Here is a 17,173-nt window from a genome sequence, read left to right as displayed (position 1 = left end):
AAGTGTACACATACATACTAAAAAGATGTTCAAAATCAAGAGTTAGAACATAAATGACCATAGAATTTAATTAATTGAAACATCACCTTTCATAGGCACTCTAGGTGACCAGGATTTTACTATAACTATTTTTTTACCTGCTCGTTAGGTAGCTGTGTTAGTATTATCAAAAGCTACTTGAGGGCAAGCACAGTGGCTCATGCCTGTAATCCCAGCACTTTGGGAAGCCAAGGTGGGTGGATCATGAGGTCAGGAGATTGAGACTATCTCGGCCAACATAGTGAAAATTTGTCTCTACTAAAATACAAAAAATTAGCTGGGTGTGGTGGCACACACCTGTAGTCCCAGCTACTCAGGAGTATAAGGCAGGGAATCACTTGAACTCTGGAGGCAGAGGTTACAGTAAGCCAGACTGCACCATTGCACTCCAGCTTGGGTGACAGAGTGAGACTCCATCTCAATAAAATAAAATAAAAAATAAAATAAAAAGCTACTGGATTAGAGGAAGAGAGTGGGCAAAGATCTAGTCAAAAGAGAGAGAACATTATCATGTGGGAGTGGAGAGCAGAAAAGTCCACTTCTTAAAGAATTTTGAGGTTGTAGTAATTTTGATGGCACTTCTCCATCCCTGAATTTTTTTGGTAATTATTTAATACCTGCAATTAAGTTGCTGCATTGTGCAGAGTCTTAGGGATAGGGCACCTGCTTATGTTCCTGCTGTAGAGTAACAGCAAAACGTGACATAAGACAGAACTTAACAAGAGTGCTATGAAAAGGAAAAGGCAGTCTGCAGCAGGGAGCAGATAACAGGATGATGTCACCTCAAGGGAGAGAGGGAGGGCCCGAGAAAACTTCCCGAAGGAATTTCTGGCCCATTTTATTACATGATTGCATCTTTATTCTGTCTGGCTCCCAAATATACCCTATCTATCTGTTAAAAACCACGCAGTATTGTTAGGTTACTACTGAGAGTCAGCCCATGCAGCTGGATCCATAAAAACTGGCCAAGCAGCAGCAAACCTGTTCAGAGACATAAATTATCTGCCAATATCCAACATCGCCCAGGTCCAAACTTTGATCACTGAGCCCCTCTGTTTCCTGCTTAGTTTTCCCTTATACCTCAGATCTCTTTTGTCTTTGAACAGTTAATAACCCCTTTAAAGTTCAACTCTGCTGTGTCTACTAAAGACCTGCAAGCTGCCTTTCAAAATATACAACCAATTTGTATTTGAATGGGAAATACAGGAGCTACTCCTTCACCATGGTTGGGGCAATAGGATGTCTCTACCTTGTCAGACCCACATTGCATATCCATTGATTATGCAGAGACAGCTCAGTTAATCTGTTTCTTCTGGCCTGGAAGTCTCTGCACTACTCACAAACAAATGGCAAGCAAACTCCAAAATCTGTGTTTCTAGGTTTCTGCACTCTCACATGCAGCATGAGTACCTGTGGCCATTGATTCCTTACCTCCTGGACAACCCTAAAGTACCCAGATTTTCACCATGTTTCACTTTTGCACACCAACAACTTAGAAAAAAAAGAATGAAAGATCTTTTACCAAATATGCCATTGGTATAGAAGTTATTGGTAATGTCCTCTCAGATTCTGTAATTTCCAGCCAGTCTCCCAGTGTTTATGCGGCATCTCTTGTGATATTTTGGATGGAAGAGTTTCCCGTATATCTGGGCAACTTCCAACAATCTGGTCTTATGTAACCAACTCATTTAGACTATCCTGGGGCACTTACTGTACAGCATCCTCAACTGTCTAGGAAGGTGAGTTTGCACTTTTAAGGATAATGTTTTTGGGAATCCGAATTCCTCCTAGGACATTCATGTATAAGAGTGCCACTAGGGGGCCAGGTGCAGTGGCTCATACCTGTAATCCCAGCATTTTGGGAGGCTGAGATGTGGGTGGGGGTGATCACGAGGTCATGGGTTCATGAAGTCAGGGGATGGAGACCATCTTGGCTAACACAGTGAAACCCCATCTCTACTAAATATACAAAAAATTAGCTGGGTGTGGTGGGACGGAGAGCATCTTGGCTAACACAGTGAAACCCCGTCTCTACTAAATATACAAAAAATTAGCTGGGTGTGGTGGCACAAGCCTGTAGTCCCAGCTACTTGGGAGGCTGAGGCAGGAGAATCACTTGAACCCAGGAGGTAGAGGCTGCAGTGAGCTGAGATCATGCCACTGCACTTCAGCCTGGGCGAAAGAGTGAGACTGTCTCAAAAAAGAAAAAAAGAGTGTCACTAGGCTGGAAAGGTAAGCTCCAATACGTTGAGGTAATTCAGTATTTCTTGGGACTATCAAAGTATTTAGCTCCTTGTTTGTCAATAAAGAACCCTAACAAAGATGGTCAAGTGGACTGACCAGTTAGTGGTTCCTCTCAGTCTAGGGCAGCTTTATGTTATACAACTTGGAGGCCAATTCTGGGGGCCTTTGGAGCTTGATGTTCTTTCATATCATGCTAGAAGCATCTAGTTTGTTCAAAGGGTCAAGAATACTCTGGTTCTACACACAGGCTTTTTTTTTTTTTTTTTTTTTTTTTAAGATTAAACCCAAAAGAATCGATAATTATGCAGTATAGGAGAAAATATCACATACCATCTGGGCAATATCCTAGAAGTTTGTCCTGTGAGAAGGAGAAGTGTAACATCCAGTGATCATTCTGGCTGACCCAACATTTCTACCCCACCAGTAAAAGCCAGTGAGAAGCAATGCATCTTTTTTTTTTTTTTTTTTTTAACCTCAAACATATCCCTAGGAGGCAGAATTTGTCCAAAAAGACCAGATGTCTGACTTTTTATAATGCCCATAAGTCAGTCTCTGCCCAGAGAAGTCTATAACCAGATAATCCATTCTCAGACAACAGTGAGTTCTGGCATCAGTGCTATGCTGACCCCCAAGTAGCCAACTGTCAGCCTCAGACAGCCCTAGCAGGGCAGGGTGAGACCAATTTCCAGCTGGCTATGCTGTCTTTGGTGGGCCACAGGCATGCACTCAGGAGCCCCCTCCCCTTCTCCCATGTGACCACAGTCCCATCAGATGTAACGAAGTATCATGTGGCCTTGGACACTTTCTTCACAAGGCATCAAACATGCTCTATTTTCTAAACTAAAGACAGTGGTAATGCCATTTATTTCTCATGTTCTCAGTACCAACTTGAGGTCAGGCTCTCTGATTATATACATTGGCCCTCACCTTAGGGCTCTTATTCTAGCTGGTAGTGACTGGCATACTCATTAAAAGGAACATTTTTAACCAAAACTGAGGATGGCTGGAACTGTGACTCCCTTCCTGAATGTTTCTTTTCTTTTCTCAGTGTTACCACCGTCCAGATGAATTTTCCTGGAAATTGGGCCCCATCTGTCACTTCTAGAACATTTTCTTTTGTGCTGTATGATCCACGTGTCTTCAATTCCCCGTAAAAATCCAAACCAAATGCACACACAAAAAATGGAGCAATACCTTGGGAGGTATGGCTTGTACTAAGAAAGTGACCAGCCGGTCATTTTCCTGCCAACAATGCAGTTCTGCTACAATAGCGTCTTTGTTTCCAGCTAGAACAGGCAGTTCTACAGCAAGTCCTGGCCACCCCAAAACTTCTTTGCATCCTTTGTTCTATTGCAGTCAATGAATACCTTACATGACTAAGCCTACCCAGCCTGGCCTCTTTGTACCTCTCTGGCAGGCAATTAGAAAAGACATTCCCGATTTGGTACTCCTTAATGTAAATCCTATCAATCCAGTCCTTGCAGAACTTTGAATTTTCCTTTTAATTATTTTCTTTGTTTGACTTCATTATATTCGAATGACCCTTTAGAGCACAGTGGTAATCCCTCATTCCACAAGGATGAAGCCTTTCACCCAGCCCCCTTCACTACCTAGTACCTATGACAGTTACTAAGGAATTATCCTAAATATACGGTCCTTAGTAAAATCAGAAAATTTAAAAAAAGCTTCTACCTGGGAGGCTGTTTGTGGTTCAATTCCAAGGAAAGAACCCTGGTACCACATGTACACATGAAACAGCAGTACTTTTAACTGTGGCTTCATTTATTATGGGCAGATCTTGAAATATTAACCTTTTTCATCCTAAAAGGAAGTTGAGTCCAAAACCATGGAAAACACCAAAACATTCCTGGCCCAAATCCACCACACATCCCACATACCTAATAAGACATATTTGGTACATTCTTCAGAGCTGGAATATTTCTGATTTTTCATCCTCCTGTCTTCATCACCAGCCCTTCTTTCCACTTCCAAACTCAGTCTTTCCCCTGAACTTTGACTTGAACTAGTCCTTGATAGCTACTCTCCTTTCTTACCCTGTATTATCCTGAGACTGGGAATTTTCTGGCAACCCTCTGGAATAAACAAACGATACCAACATTTATCTGGAATAGCAGCAGATTCTGTCTTTAACAAATGTAACAGCATTTGTTGATTACAACAAAGCAAAATAACAACAAAACACCTGGCAGAGATAGCGCATGTCTAAAGCCATTATAGCAGTGGGAGTTGGCTCGTTGATGAGGTCAGCATGAAAGGCCACTTTATGAGACCTTATATGCTATTTTATAAAATGAACTTTTATATTTTATTTTCTTTGAAACAAAGTCTTGCTTTTCTCTCCCAGGCTGGAGTGCAGTGGCACAATCTCGGCTCACTGTAACCTCCACCTCCCAGGTGCAGGTGATTCTCCTGCCTCAGTCTCCCTAGTAGCCGGGATTACAGGTGCCCACAACCACGCCCAGCTAATGTTTGTATTTTAGTAGAGATGGGGTTTCACCATGTTGGCCAGGCTGGTCTTGAACTCCTGACCTCAGGTGATCCACCTGGCTCAGCCTCCCAAAGTGCTGAGACTAAAGGTGTGAGCCACCGCACCTGGCCTAAAATAAACTTTTAGTACTTTGGATAATAGCACTCAAAATAGAAGGATCTTTTAAAATCATCTTAAAAGTATATATCTGATAAAAACACTATAATTTAACAATGCAATTTTAAGTTAATAATCTAAGTTTTATTTCCTAAACTAATATTAGTTGAAGACTCTTTTCAATAACTGCAGAAAGATAATTTAAATATATATGGTTAATATTATTAGTTTCCTAGCAAGAACTGATCTCAGCACTTTTGTCAAAAGGGCGGTCTGTTTTAATTAAATTATGAAATCCTAATGGAAATCATTTTGACTTTCAATACATTTTTTTTGGTGTGTAAATTAAATACTTTACTTACTGTAAAAGAGGAAAGAAGATCACATAGATTGACTTTAAGTTGAAAAACAAGCCTTTTACTCCATGAATGTAGAATGGCACTACTTTTCTACATAGTCATTCACTTACAGATATGAAATGTCAAATACATGCCAGCTGAATAATTTGGCCAAATTAGGTCATTCATGTCGGTAAAATGTTCTTTTCAAAGATGTTTTTAAAATTAATAGTGGGAAATAAGTAAAACTAAATTAAGACCATGCATATATTTGACTCTCATTATAACATGAGTTGTAAGAGAGTAAAATTTTGTATAATCTATACGCATCTCGAAGATTACCAAAAGAGATTTAGTTATTAAAATATAAAAGCACTTTGACATGAGGTAGTCAAGACTACCAGACTACGTTATGCAATGGTTTCTGGTGCTTTCTTTGTTTATCCCTCTCCCCTGCCCCCGGTAATATTTGTTTATTTATTTATTATTTATTTGTTTGTTTTTGAGATACAATCTCACTTGTTGCCCAGGCTGGAGTGCCATGGCATGATCTTGGCTCACTGCCAAGATCCTGGTTAATTTCCACCTCCTGGATAATTTTTGTATTTTTAGTAAAGACGGGGTTTCACCATGCTGGCCAGGCAGGTCTTGAACTCCTGACATCAAGTGATCTGCCCACCTCAGCTTCCCAAAGTGCTGGGGTTACAAGTGTGAGCCACTGCACCTGCCCCGCCCCCCACCCCCACCCAGTAATATTTAAACTAGTAGACAAGTCTGTCCCTAACTTTTTCAGGGCCAAAAGCAAGAGTACAAATAGCAGTGAGCATAACAGACTTAACATTTAACAGCTACAAACCAGGCAAAGAAACCCTCAAGTAAAATAAATTCTATCTACCTTCCTTGATAAATATATATGTATAATGACCTAGAAGGCTAGGTCTGAATTTAGAATATTCACCTCCAGCTTTCTGGTTAGGAACTGGGCAGTGTGTGAAGCATTGCCTCTCCAGCCATGATCTTCCCCTCTTCTCTCCCACCTCTAGATTTATTCTGCAGCACAGGCAGCCTGTCGTTTACATGCATGGAGACTTCAGCTTGCATGTCCAAGCTCTGTTTACTTCTCCTACATCAGTGTCCTTGGCCATCTTCACCTAGAATTTGGCACAGAGGTGACTCAGTTTACCCCAGGAGGCAGGCCATAAAAGTAGCCTGAGGCTGTTTGGGCTAAGAAATGATCTAGAGGAGGTGACAGACCCTACATAAGTGGACCCCATGGACTCCCTGCCCATGGTTGAGGTCATGGCTGGAGGACAGCTAGAGATGAAACTTCCAAGGCTCAAGGTAGAGATTCCTCTCACCTTTGGAAGGCAATCCATCCGTCTATAATTATGATTCAGAATGTTGACTCAAACCACACAATGCCTTTTTAATTAGTTTGATTACCTATACAATGGGAATAACAGTACATAACTAAGAGGGTTGTAAGCATTAAAGAATATATTATGTTTTCATATAATGTGTCCGGGAGAGTGTCTGGCCTACAGAAAATTATACACAATGTTATTTTTTAACTCCAGAACTCAGTATAGTGCCTGTCATAAAGCTGAATGTGCTTTAAGAAAGTCTGAATGAATAGTGATTAAAAGAGTTAGGATTTTTTAAAAGTATTTGGTTGAAATACTTAAACATTTAAATATAATTTTTCAAGTATTTGGTTGAAAATAAATAATGAGGATTACTTTTTCTATTTTATCAACAATAAAAATAATTGTCACTGAAATTTTGAAAACAAGACGGTCTTTGAAAAATCAGATTAAAGATTACTAAGTCTGAGCTTTTAATCTTTGTTAATGATTTGCCCAGAAGGTTGAGACTGCTTTCTGATGTGGGCTGGGAAAGCAGAAACAAGTGTCCTTCATGGTGTAACCTACTTTTAAAAGAAAACTTCATTTCTTTAAGTTCAAATTCTAGTGAGGCTTAGAACTGATTAGAGATAATTTGCTTAACTGCCCAATTTTAGATTGCTCACTATTATCCTCAAGTTATCCATGGGGTCATTTACTCCAAATACTTTGTGAAGACCTATTGTGTCTCAGGCATTAGACGTACAAAAATATAGGCAGCTTCTCCCCTGAAGGAGGTCACAGTGGCTGTGTACATAGCAAGGCTAGGAGGAAGTTGTATGAGGAGCCTGAAGACAATGGGGAGCAAGGGAAAGGTTCTGAGCAGAAAGGAACATGTGGACAAAGATTTGAGATGATGAAGATGACTTAGGAAGCTCATGTTATGAAACCTAATTCAGGCTTTGTCTGCTATGTTCAAATCCCATCTCTCCTACTTACTAGATAGGTGACACTGGGCAAGTTACCTATCTCCTCTGTGCTTCTGTTTCTTCGTTTCAAAGACAGGGACCTCTCTCACAGTGTTATTACAAAGACTGGACAAGAAAACAGTTTGGTTTTGAATGTATTAGGGGTGATTTTGCCTTTAGATGTGTAGTGGAGACGTGGAACACACAGTTTGCTGCACATTCTGGAGATCATATAACAGGTTAGGATTGGAAATAAATATTCTGGAGGTGCCAGTGTAGAAATGGTATTTAAGATCTAAGACTGGATCAGAGCAGTTCTTGGGAGTCCTGAGCCTCTCCTACATTTCGATGTTAAGAAATGTGAAAGAATCAGCATCAGAGATGGAGAAGGTGCTTAAACCAAGAGAGTGTGGGTCCAAGAAGCCAACAAAACTGTTTCTAAGGAGGGCAAGGTCAACAGTGTCAACTCACCAACAGATGATACATCAGGTAGGATGGAGATTAAGAATTGGCCATCAGATCTGGCAATGTGGAGGTTACTCTGATGTTAAGAGAATGGACTGTAGAGGTGAGAAAGAAAGCCTGCTGGCAATGGATTCAGAGAAGGTGAGGAGAAGAATCGGAGGCAAGGGTTATAGACAACTCTTTCAAGGACTTATAGCAAAAGGAGAGTGAAAAACAGGAGATAAAGAGCTTTTGCAACATTCATAGATATTGCTTTAAATGATACAGTAGAAAGGAGAAAAACTAATCATGCAAGGGTGGGGGATCCTTAAAAGTGAAACTTTAACAAGGTATACCTGCTGTGATTCTATTGGAATAGAACAATTAACATTTGTCTGGGGAAGGAGAGTTATTTATGTTGTCTTTCCCTCTTCATATACATGCATATCAAAAAGCTATTACATCTCCATACCTTTTAAATAAAAATATTTCTAGTGGAACTACAATAGAATTATTGAAAAGTAAATGGCTGGGTGCGGCAGCTGATGCCTGTAATCCCAGCACTTTGGGAGATCACGAGGTCAGGAGTTCAAGACCAGCCTGGCCAACATGGCAAAACCCCATCTCTACTACAAATACAAAAATTAGCCAGTCATGTTGGCATGTGCCTGTAGTCCCAGCTACTTGGGAGGCTGAAGCAGGAGAATCGCTTGAACCTGGGAGGCAGAGGTTGCAGTGAGTCGAGATTGTACCACTGTACTCCAGTCTGGGTGACAGAGCAAGACTCTGTCTCGAAAAACAAACAAACAAAAAAAGTAAATGGTTGAAACTATGCCTTTGTCATTCCTGTGTCCTTCTCTTTTGCAATTGCTTCCTTTAAAAATTGTGAACATTCTTCTTGCCCTAAGTATTAGTTTAAAAAAAAAATCATGGTTTAAGATTAGTTACAGTGTATTCCTTCTCCAGTAGTATTTTTATTTACTGAAATATTTTAAAACAAAATGATATGAAAAATTTCTTTCAAAATATTTAGTTTGGAGAAGGGGATGAATTGGGTAGTGGTGGGAACAGAGATGAAAGAAGTTGGTTTTGAGTTGATAGTTAACGAAGCTGGGTGATGAATATTTAGTGGTCCCTTATACCATTCTCTCTAATTCTGTATGCTTTTGAAAATTTACATTATACCATGTTAAAAACTTAGAAAATCATAGTTAATACCATGTTTAATCAAACTTTTAAAATCATGGTTAATACCATGTTTAACCAAAAAGAATCCATTAAATAGTGAGATTTCAGATAATTTGGTAACAAGTTAAGTTATTTTGGGGCGCAGGAATTTTTCTGGCATTTTCCAAACCAAATCAGCTACTTTGGTGTCAGTTTAGAGGGCAAATATGTTTTATTTTTAATTGATCAGCAAGTGTTTCCATTGCTTCAAGATATAATTAATTTGGATGCTTATTATGCAAATAATTTAGAAGGCTGAATTTTTGTTAATGATACCTTGGTTCTTTTAAATATTATATCTGTTTAGGTAAGCATAAATAATTCTGGAAACACATGCTATGCAATGTTTTGAGAGGAAGTAATGCTGCAGTCACAAAGTAATATTAATCTAGTTGGTTGTTGTTGAAAAGAATAAAAAATTGATAATTGAATACACAGAAGGTGAAATTTCATTGCAATAATAGTTACTACTTTTTTAAAGGAAATTGAGGTTTCTGAAATTTGTTACACTTACATTGCTATATAAAAATTTAGGGAATAAAAGTTCTTAATCTTTTAAAATCGGTAAATGTGGAAACATTGCTACATTAACTCTTCAAATATTAATCGCTAGATATTCTTTATGTCGTCCAGTTATTAACCACTTTACAGTGCTATTGTTTTTCCAGCTGTGGATAATTTCCACCAGAGATAGTTAAAAAAAAAACTGCAATAATTTTTCTACATCAGAAATCTTTGGAATTGATTAATAACATCCTCCACTGCTCACTATATATTTGTTATTAAAAGTCCAGTATGTATTTAAGACCTATGCATTCTGCTTCAAAAATTAAACCCAAACTTATGTTGGTCTTATGCAGCTTCTGGTCTCTTTTATATGGCTCTATTGCCCTCAACATTTTCCTGGTGTAAACTACTGAGCAAGGGAACAAGATTTCCTTTGTAACTGATACCTAAATTTCTATTCTGCTTTAAGCATCTAATTTGCACTGTAAAGACATATAATTTGAGACTTGTAGCTATATCACAAAAGTACAGCAGTTTATGCTGATCTCTAATTTTCTGAGTTATACTGGCTATAATTTACATTTTTTGCATGTTTTTAACTGCCATGCAAATGAGTATACATCAGAAACCTTTGTATATTGACAGAGACTGGGAAAAGGATGCCTTGTTCTGATTTCAGATAAGCATTCCCTTTTCAGGTCTGCAGGTGCAGGGAGGCCCATTCATAATATTTCCTTCAAATCAGTTTTAGTCGCTGGGTGGAAATACAATGCTTTTTAACCAAAGCCTGACTAACGTTTATAAGCACAGTTAATGTTTTTAAAAAATTTACTATAAATGGCACATTTTAGAGGCAAGTAGGACTTTTTCCTTTGCCTATACGTTGGGAACAAAATATACTGTGTTAACACAAATTTTGGTCATTTTACTAGTGTGTGTGTGTGTGTGTGTGTGTGTGTGTGTGTTTACTAAATCTAGAAAAACACTTTATTACTTATTGAAACAGGATGGAATTATGTTCAGTGGAAAATTTGCTGCAACAAATACAGGTTTCTTTCATTTAAGAGATAACTCATAATAAATGTTACTTTTTCCTTTTCCTTTTCACTTATTTTGAAATCAACAAATAAGTAAAAAAAAAAATAAATAACCACAAGATAAAGAGATTTACTCTAATTTCTGCATTTCAGATAACTGGGTAAATCTCCCTGAAACAAATGTTAGGAAACTATATATGCAACAATTAAAGATAGCTGGATGTTTCCATATGTTTATACATATAAGCTGTTTATAAGGTTATGATCTATTTTAATTAGCTTCAGGCAAAAACCTGGCACATCAAAGTATAGGAGTAAATTTTAACCTACAAAACAATTACAACTACTATTTAAACTCTCCTTGAGCCCCAGAGGTCAGAGAAAGGCTCTAATATAATTTAAGGGCTTGGTGAACAAACAGAGAAAAAGGGAAATTAAAAAAAAAATGACAATAGTCACTGCATTAGCAAAAGTAAATGTTGGGCCTATATTGAAAACCATTAAGAATTTATCTTAAACTGATGTTAGACCTATTACTTAGTTGCATAGTTTTCCAACAATCCAATTTGATTGTTTCATAAATCAGAAGTCCTAAAACACCTTCTCATATGGTATTTGACTTGAATTTTCCTTTATGATTTGAACTCGGAAGGCAGGTATAACTATTCTCATTTTACAGATGAGGACAATGAATTTTATAAAGCGTTAACCTCTCCACATCAAGGTAACTCTGACATAAATGGCTTGCTTGGACAGAAAGTTGTCAATGCTGGTCCAGCATTCTTTCTGCTTCTCTGTCTCAGAGATTGATCTCAGAGAGGGATCAATTAGACAGATTTTTTTTTTTTTTTAAAGCGGAAAGGATGGTGACTTAAAGCATGAATATCCCTCTAGTGTATGTAATTCATTCAGACTGAACACTAAAGATAATGGAAACTTGAATGTTGTCCTTTTCTGGACTCAAAAATTGAGGACTACTCCCATTATAACAACTTACCTACAGCCTCGAGTTAAAGGCACTTTAGTTGTTAGTGGACCCAAATGTTAGAAAGATGGGAAGAACATTCTGTACAAACGATGCCCTTCAGAATGGACCAGGGCCCCTAAATGACTTCTGTAAACAGGACACCCTCTCTTCCAAAATTCCTTTCTATTACGGCTTCCCCAACACCTAGGAATAACACACAGTGTCTCCTGTGATCATTAGTTCTTGCTTTCACTCCAGGGCAGAAAGACACCTGTCCTAGAGACCATGTGTGCTGGAGGACCTGCCACACACCCGCCCTCCTGAAGTTCTCTGACGCCTGCAACTTACCTGGGCGGGATGCTCTGGCCGGGCAGCTCTTCGTGCCAGCCCAAGACCTTGGGGAAGAGAAGAAAACAGAACAACAAAACAAAACAACTTACCACCTTGGCCCAGTCCAAGAACAAGTGAAAACACCCAGGCTGCCCAGAGGAACGAGGCGGGACCTCGCCGGTCCTTTCGCAGGCAGGCAAGAGCAGCGGTAAAAAAAGCCAGGGCCGAGCCGCACATAATGTAAAACAGCCCGCCTCGCGCCCGCCGCCTGGCTGCTTTCCGGTCGCGTGCTCGCGCCTCAGGAGCGCACCTCGGGGGCCGAGTGTCGCTAGGACGTTTCCCGCAGGCTCAGCAGGCGGACCCCGTGGCTCGGAGCAAGCGAAGCAGGTAAGCGGGCCCGGGCACCGCTCGTCATCTCAGGGCCCTCGCGGCCCTCCTGGCTCGGCACAGCGGGTCCCAGGCTCTCCGCGAGAAGCACCTCCTTCGACCGCCAAGGGCCCCGGCGGCTACTGGAGAAAGGTCTCCGCAGCCTGCTCTGGGACAAAGAAAAGAGCTTTTGTTTCTCTCCAGCCGGTGGGGCTTCTGCTGCATAAATCAGCTTAGCGAAGAGCCAAACACAATCAAACCCAAACAAAGCCCGAAGCTGGTGGCGGTGGGGGGGAACCACCCTAATGTACATTCACTGGGTGATGCTGAATCTGTGGGAGGGGACGCTGGCGAGGTCGAGGGGAAAAAGTCGATGGCGCATCAATCAGGGCGGTTTCTTCCACAGGTGGGCAGGGAGGCCACCTCCACTAGTGGCAGCTTGCAGCCTCGTCTGCAGAGCAGCGGGCAACGACAAGTCGGCAGCGTCCCGGCTGGCGAGGGAGGAAGCTCGGGATGCCAGCAGCAGGGGGAGGTGGCTGTGGGAGCGCCCTAGAAGCACCCGCCGACACCCGCAGGCACAGATCTGCACATCGCCTCTCCCTGCCTGGCCGGCACTGAGACCGGCGGCAGCGAGCGCCGAAGGGGAGGTTCCCACCGGGTGCGGGAACCCGGCTTCGCGGGGCGGGGGCTGCGTGCCCTTGTCGTTTTGGCCTCAGTGCGCGGCTCCGGCTTCCCACAGTCCAGAGCCCGGGTTGCTGGCGAGCTCGGAGGTGCACACCGCTAGGGTGCGAGAGAGTCTGGCGAGGGACGGAAGAGGGGTGGTCCTGCTCTGCAGACCCCAGGGGCGGGGGGCTCTGCACCTGCCGGTAGCGGGCTGCATTCAGGGCAGAGAGTTGCTAGGAAACCTCCCCACGCTACCGGAGCGCCTCGCTGTTATTGCTGTCCGCAGGCGCGGCGGCAGCCCTGGCGGCGGCAGCAGTCACAGCTCTGAGCAGCGTGGGAGGGACATTGGTGAGGCATGAAGTCACCGCGGCCCACACTCGCTCTTTGTTTTGCTCACTCGAGCTCTTTCTTTTCCCCCTTGGCTCTGGTAGTGGCCATTCCCAACGTTCACAAGAACTCCTGAAGCGTAGCGGCGCAACAGGAATGGCACGCCTCGTTCCCTTCTCCCTCCTCCCCCGAATCCCTCCACCCTAACGCTCGCGGGGGTGGTGGGAGACTCGCTCAGCGGCAGCTGCGAGCAAACCCCAATCTCTCACCCCCGCGCTGCGCGCTGCTTTGTTCGGAGATACTCACTGCCCTGCAGCTGCTGCATACAAAGTGGAGTCCAGGGGCCTCCCCTGCCCCCAGCGCCCTCTACTCGGCACTTTGTTTGAAGTTAGGAGCTCGTCCTCTGCACTGCCACGAGGCTGCCCGGGTCTCCCTAGCCCTTGGAGAGTTGGACCCGTCTGCAGGGGCTGTTCCTGGAACGACTGGCCAAGATTCCTCGCCGCTCCTTCTCTACTCACAGCCTTAACCCTGGGCTGGACAGCCCTGTTTTTGCCCAGGGTCTGGTGGTGGCTCTGGGCTTTTGCAAGTTACAGTGGGTCTTTTGATCTTAAGTGTCACCTTCCCAGTAAACGGAACAAAATAGAGACAGCAGCAAAGCGGGGAGAGGGGAGCTAAGGAGAGAAGGTGGGAGGCATTTCTGCCTGCTTGCAGCTCAGAAATTTAGGTGCAAGTGGGGAGCGAGTGTTATGCTGGGCAACTGTCTGCGAAGCAGCGTGCCTCCTCGGGTCCTGTCACTACCACGCTAAGTCGAGGGTGGGAACTGAGTACCCCGCTTTGGAAACAAGGAAACGCGGTGATGGTTCTCTTTTCCCACTAGGGGCAGGAGTGGTTCCCAGTCCAGAAGTTTGACCTCTTGTATTAATACAATCCCCGCCTCTTACAGGCATCAGACCAGTCCAGCCAGGTCAAGGTGAAATATGCGGGAGTTTCCCCCATTCTTATTTGTTTAATAGTTTCCGTCTTCTTATTTGAAGTTAAAAAAAAAAAAAAGTAAGAGGCACGCTCTCTCTCTCTTTTTCTTTCTGTTGACTGAGTGAATGGAAAGTACCTGGTTAATAAACTACAACATCGAAACTCCCCCTTTCAGGTGTGGACTGCACAATGGAGTGCACAGAATTAGTTCAGCAAACCAGGAACCCAGCTGGAAAATTAAAAGCGCCGTGGATCTACAAAGCAGGTCCTTTTTAGAGATCAAAGCCATGATCTAATCCTTAACAGCATAGTTCTACTACAGGTGATGTACTCTAAATAAATAGAAATAAATCCAGCTCAGCTTTAATTTTTATTTTCTTCGTTCCAAGTTTGAACAGTTATGGTTTTGTTTTGTGGTTATCTTAATGCAAAGACCTAAAAATGAGTTAGGATGGGTGTGAGGACTTGAAAATTTCAACACAGAAATATCATATTCAATATCTGATTGGTGACTCTTCCACTGGGCAGCCAGTGTATTTTTCAGAGGTTATGCCCCACATCTACTGAATGCAGCCACCCTTGAGACAGTGCCATGTTCCAAGTAAAAAAAAATTAAATCTCTAATTCTCATAAAGACGTTTCACTACACTTTACACTTTAAAGTGTCTATCACATCACCATTCCAAAGTATTCTAAAATACAACCCTTGTTGCTGGGTTGTAAGTGGCAGTTACAGTAATAAATACAATATAAATGTATGCAAACAAGAAGGGATGTAACTTTATGAAATCAATGAGGTCTGTACTAATTTTTGTAACTATATTTTTAGGTGTTGATGTATTGTATATTCTAATCCAAAACAACCATGTAGCAAGAAGAATAAAATGAAGTTCAAAAATCTGTTTTGGGAAATTTTGAAGCCCTTTAGAAAAAAAGATTTTTGCATTTTGTTACATGACACCCATGCAAATATATGTCAGGATGCCAGTTTTGTGGATTGTTGAAGAATAAGCACAATACCATTTAGTACCACTTCTCAGTTGTAAAGAGGCTGTAACTCTGGTTGTCAAAATAAGATAAAATATCCTAGCTGTGAGACTGTGACCTCTGCCAATTATTTACAAACAAGTTATCCTCACATTTTGGGCTATAAACATAAAAGTAAATTCTCCTGAAAGACTGCAAATCATCTGTAGGGTTTTCTTCAAGTAAATACAACTATTGGCCCTGGCCCAGGAACAAAAAGTTTGCTTGTTTCCAATAAATGTCACTGGTCACTATAACTCATCCTTTTTCCTATAAGGAAATGTACAGCATACTCTAAAGAAATGCAATATTGTGATCGTCATTGTAATACCTGAAGAATTCTAATAAAGGAAAAATGTTTCAGAAGATGATGACTTGATTAATTTCTGTTTTTCTATCATGTTCTGCTATCTTACTTTGAAATTTCTGACAGTTATTTTTTCACCATTTGTGGTAATGAGAGGAAATGAAATTTACAGAGAGTCTAAAAATAGCATTTTGGTTGTTCATTCCAGGCTTCCTATCATTAGAGTCTTTGAGCTGAGTTACTAAAAAGTCATAACATAAGATGACTTAAATTTCTTCCCTAATCCTTTAACCTTGATTCCTCACTAATTCAGTTTGTGGTGAGAATGAATAAGCTATAGAGAGGTAGCAGGAGTGAGGGAGACATCCAGACTGTTTTTTAAGACATGGGATCTTGCTCTCTCACTATGTTGCCCAAACTGGCCTTGAACTCCTGGTTCAAGCTTGAACTCAAGCTATCCTCCCACCTCAGCCTGCTGTGTAGCTGGTGTTATAGGTGAAAGACACCACATTGAGCTGTGACTATTCATACTTTAACTAGATTTGCCCAACTTATTGATCTTATAGTAGCACCTAAAGACACATTTGAATTTTAATGTTATATCTTTTTGAAGTTGGGATCAGAGCCATTCAGTAGGTTTTGAGTGGATATTCACAAGTTATCTATGAGCTTGCCTGAGACATCTCAGAAGATGATGAATGGTCAAAGCAGTGAGATACATTATTGTGACTATGAATTCTAGCTTCTTCTAATGATAAAGTATATAAGTTGCTTGAGGATGCTTTTCACTGACTTGTTACATAAGACAGTGTTTCTCATACTGTAGACTGAAGACTGCATATAACACAATCCCCCGTAGAGTAATTCTGAGTTTTAATTCCTTGTCTCTATTCCAGGAGATTCTGAGTTAGTAGATCTCATATGGTGCTCAGCAACCTGCATTATACCAAGGTCCTCAAATGGTTTTCATATGCTTTGAACTTTAAGAGCCTCCTACTTTAATGGGTTAATACAAAGACTCCTCAAAGGCTTCATGAGTCTTTAACGACAAAGTCCAGTGTCAGGTGCAAATTCAAAGAAAAATGAACTGCTGGAGCCAATGTCTCTTGTCAAGATAGTTTGTGGATGACTCAATCTGTGAGATATTAACTTTTTCTGAAACAAGAATTCCATGATGAAGCTTAAAATGCTGAATTAAAGTCAAATTAACTCCTTTACTAGAGGAATTCCCAGAAACCCAATAGATCAGCATGTGATTAGATTCTCCAGAGGAAGAACCCCTTATTCAGTGAACATCTCACAGATTAATTTTCTTCAAAGTATGCTAGAGAGCTAGCCCCATTTTACAAGTGTGGAAACTGAGACAAAGACTGGCAAAGAAACCAGCCTCACATTTTCAAGGGAATTCATGAGCAGGCAGGAATCAGAGCTCTGAGTTTTCTCAATCATCTCATATTGTGATG

The 17,173-nt window shown here is 41.3% G+C and overlaps 1 protein-coding gene across 4 annotated transcripts in view; it reads right to left on the bottom strand.

Annotated features, from left to right (window-relative positions):
* The window catches only part of ITGB8 (integrin subunit beta 8), an 83,943-nt gene extending 69,675 nt beyond the window's left edge, over positions 1 to 14,268 (bottom strand). Inside the window, exons 1-2 of one of the 4 annotated variants that reach the window (XM_074379600.1) lie at positions 13,712 to 14,268; positions 12,068 to 12,114 (exon numbers count right to left, since the gene is read on the bottom strand). Coding sequence is in view for 1 of the 4 variants with exons in the window: in XM_003934731.4 (XP_003934780.1) it covers positions 12,160 to 12,286 (127 nt within the window). In the remaining 3 variants the exon portion in view is untranslated. Of the gene's footprint in view, positions 1 to 12,067; positions 12,297 to 13,711 lie in introns of those variants that run through there. The other 3 variants (XM_003934731.4, XM_074379599.1, XM_074379601.1) reach the window with 3 other exon arrangements.
* Between the last annotated feature and the right edge of the window lie 2,905 nt (positions 14,269 to 17,173).

The sequence above is a fragment of the Saimiri boliviensis genome, chromosome 10, assembly GCF_048565385.1.
Source record: "Saimiri boliviensis isolate mSaiBol1 chromosome 10, mSaiBol1.pri, whole genome shotgun sequence".
Taxonomy (NCBI): domain Eukaryota; kingdom Metazoa; phylum Chordata; class Mammalia; order Primates; family Cebidae; genus Saimiri; species Saimiri boliviensis.
Note: the sequence above shows the minus strand (reverse complement) of the source record. Positions and strands in the feature narration are given on the sequence as shown.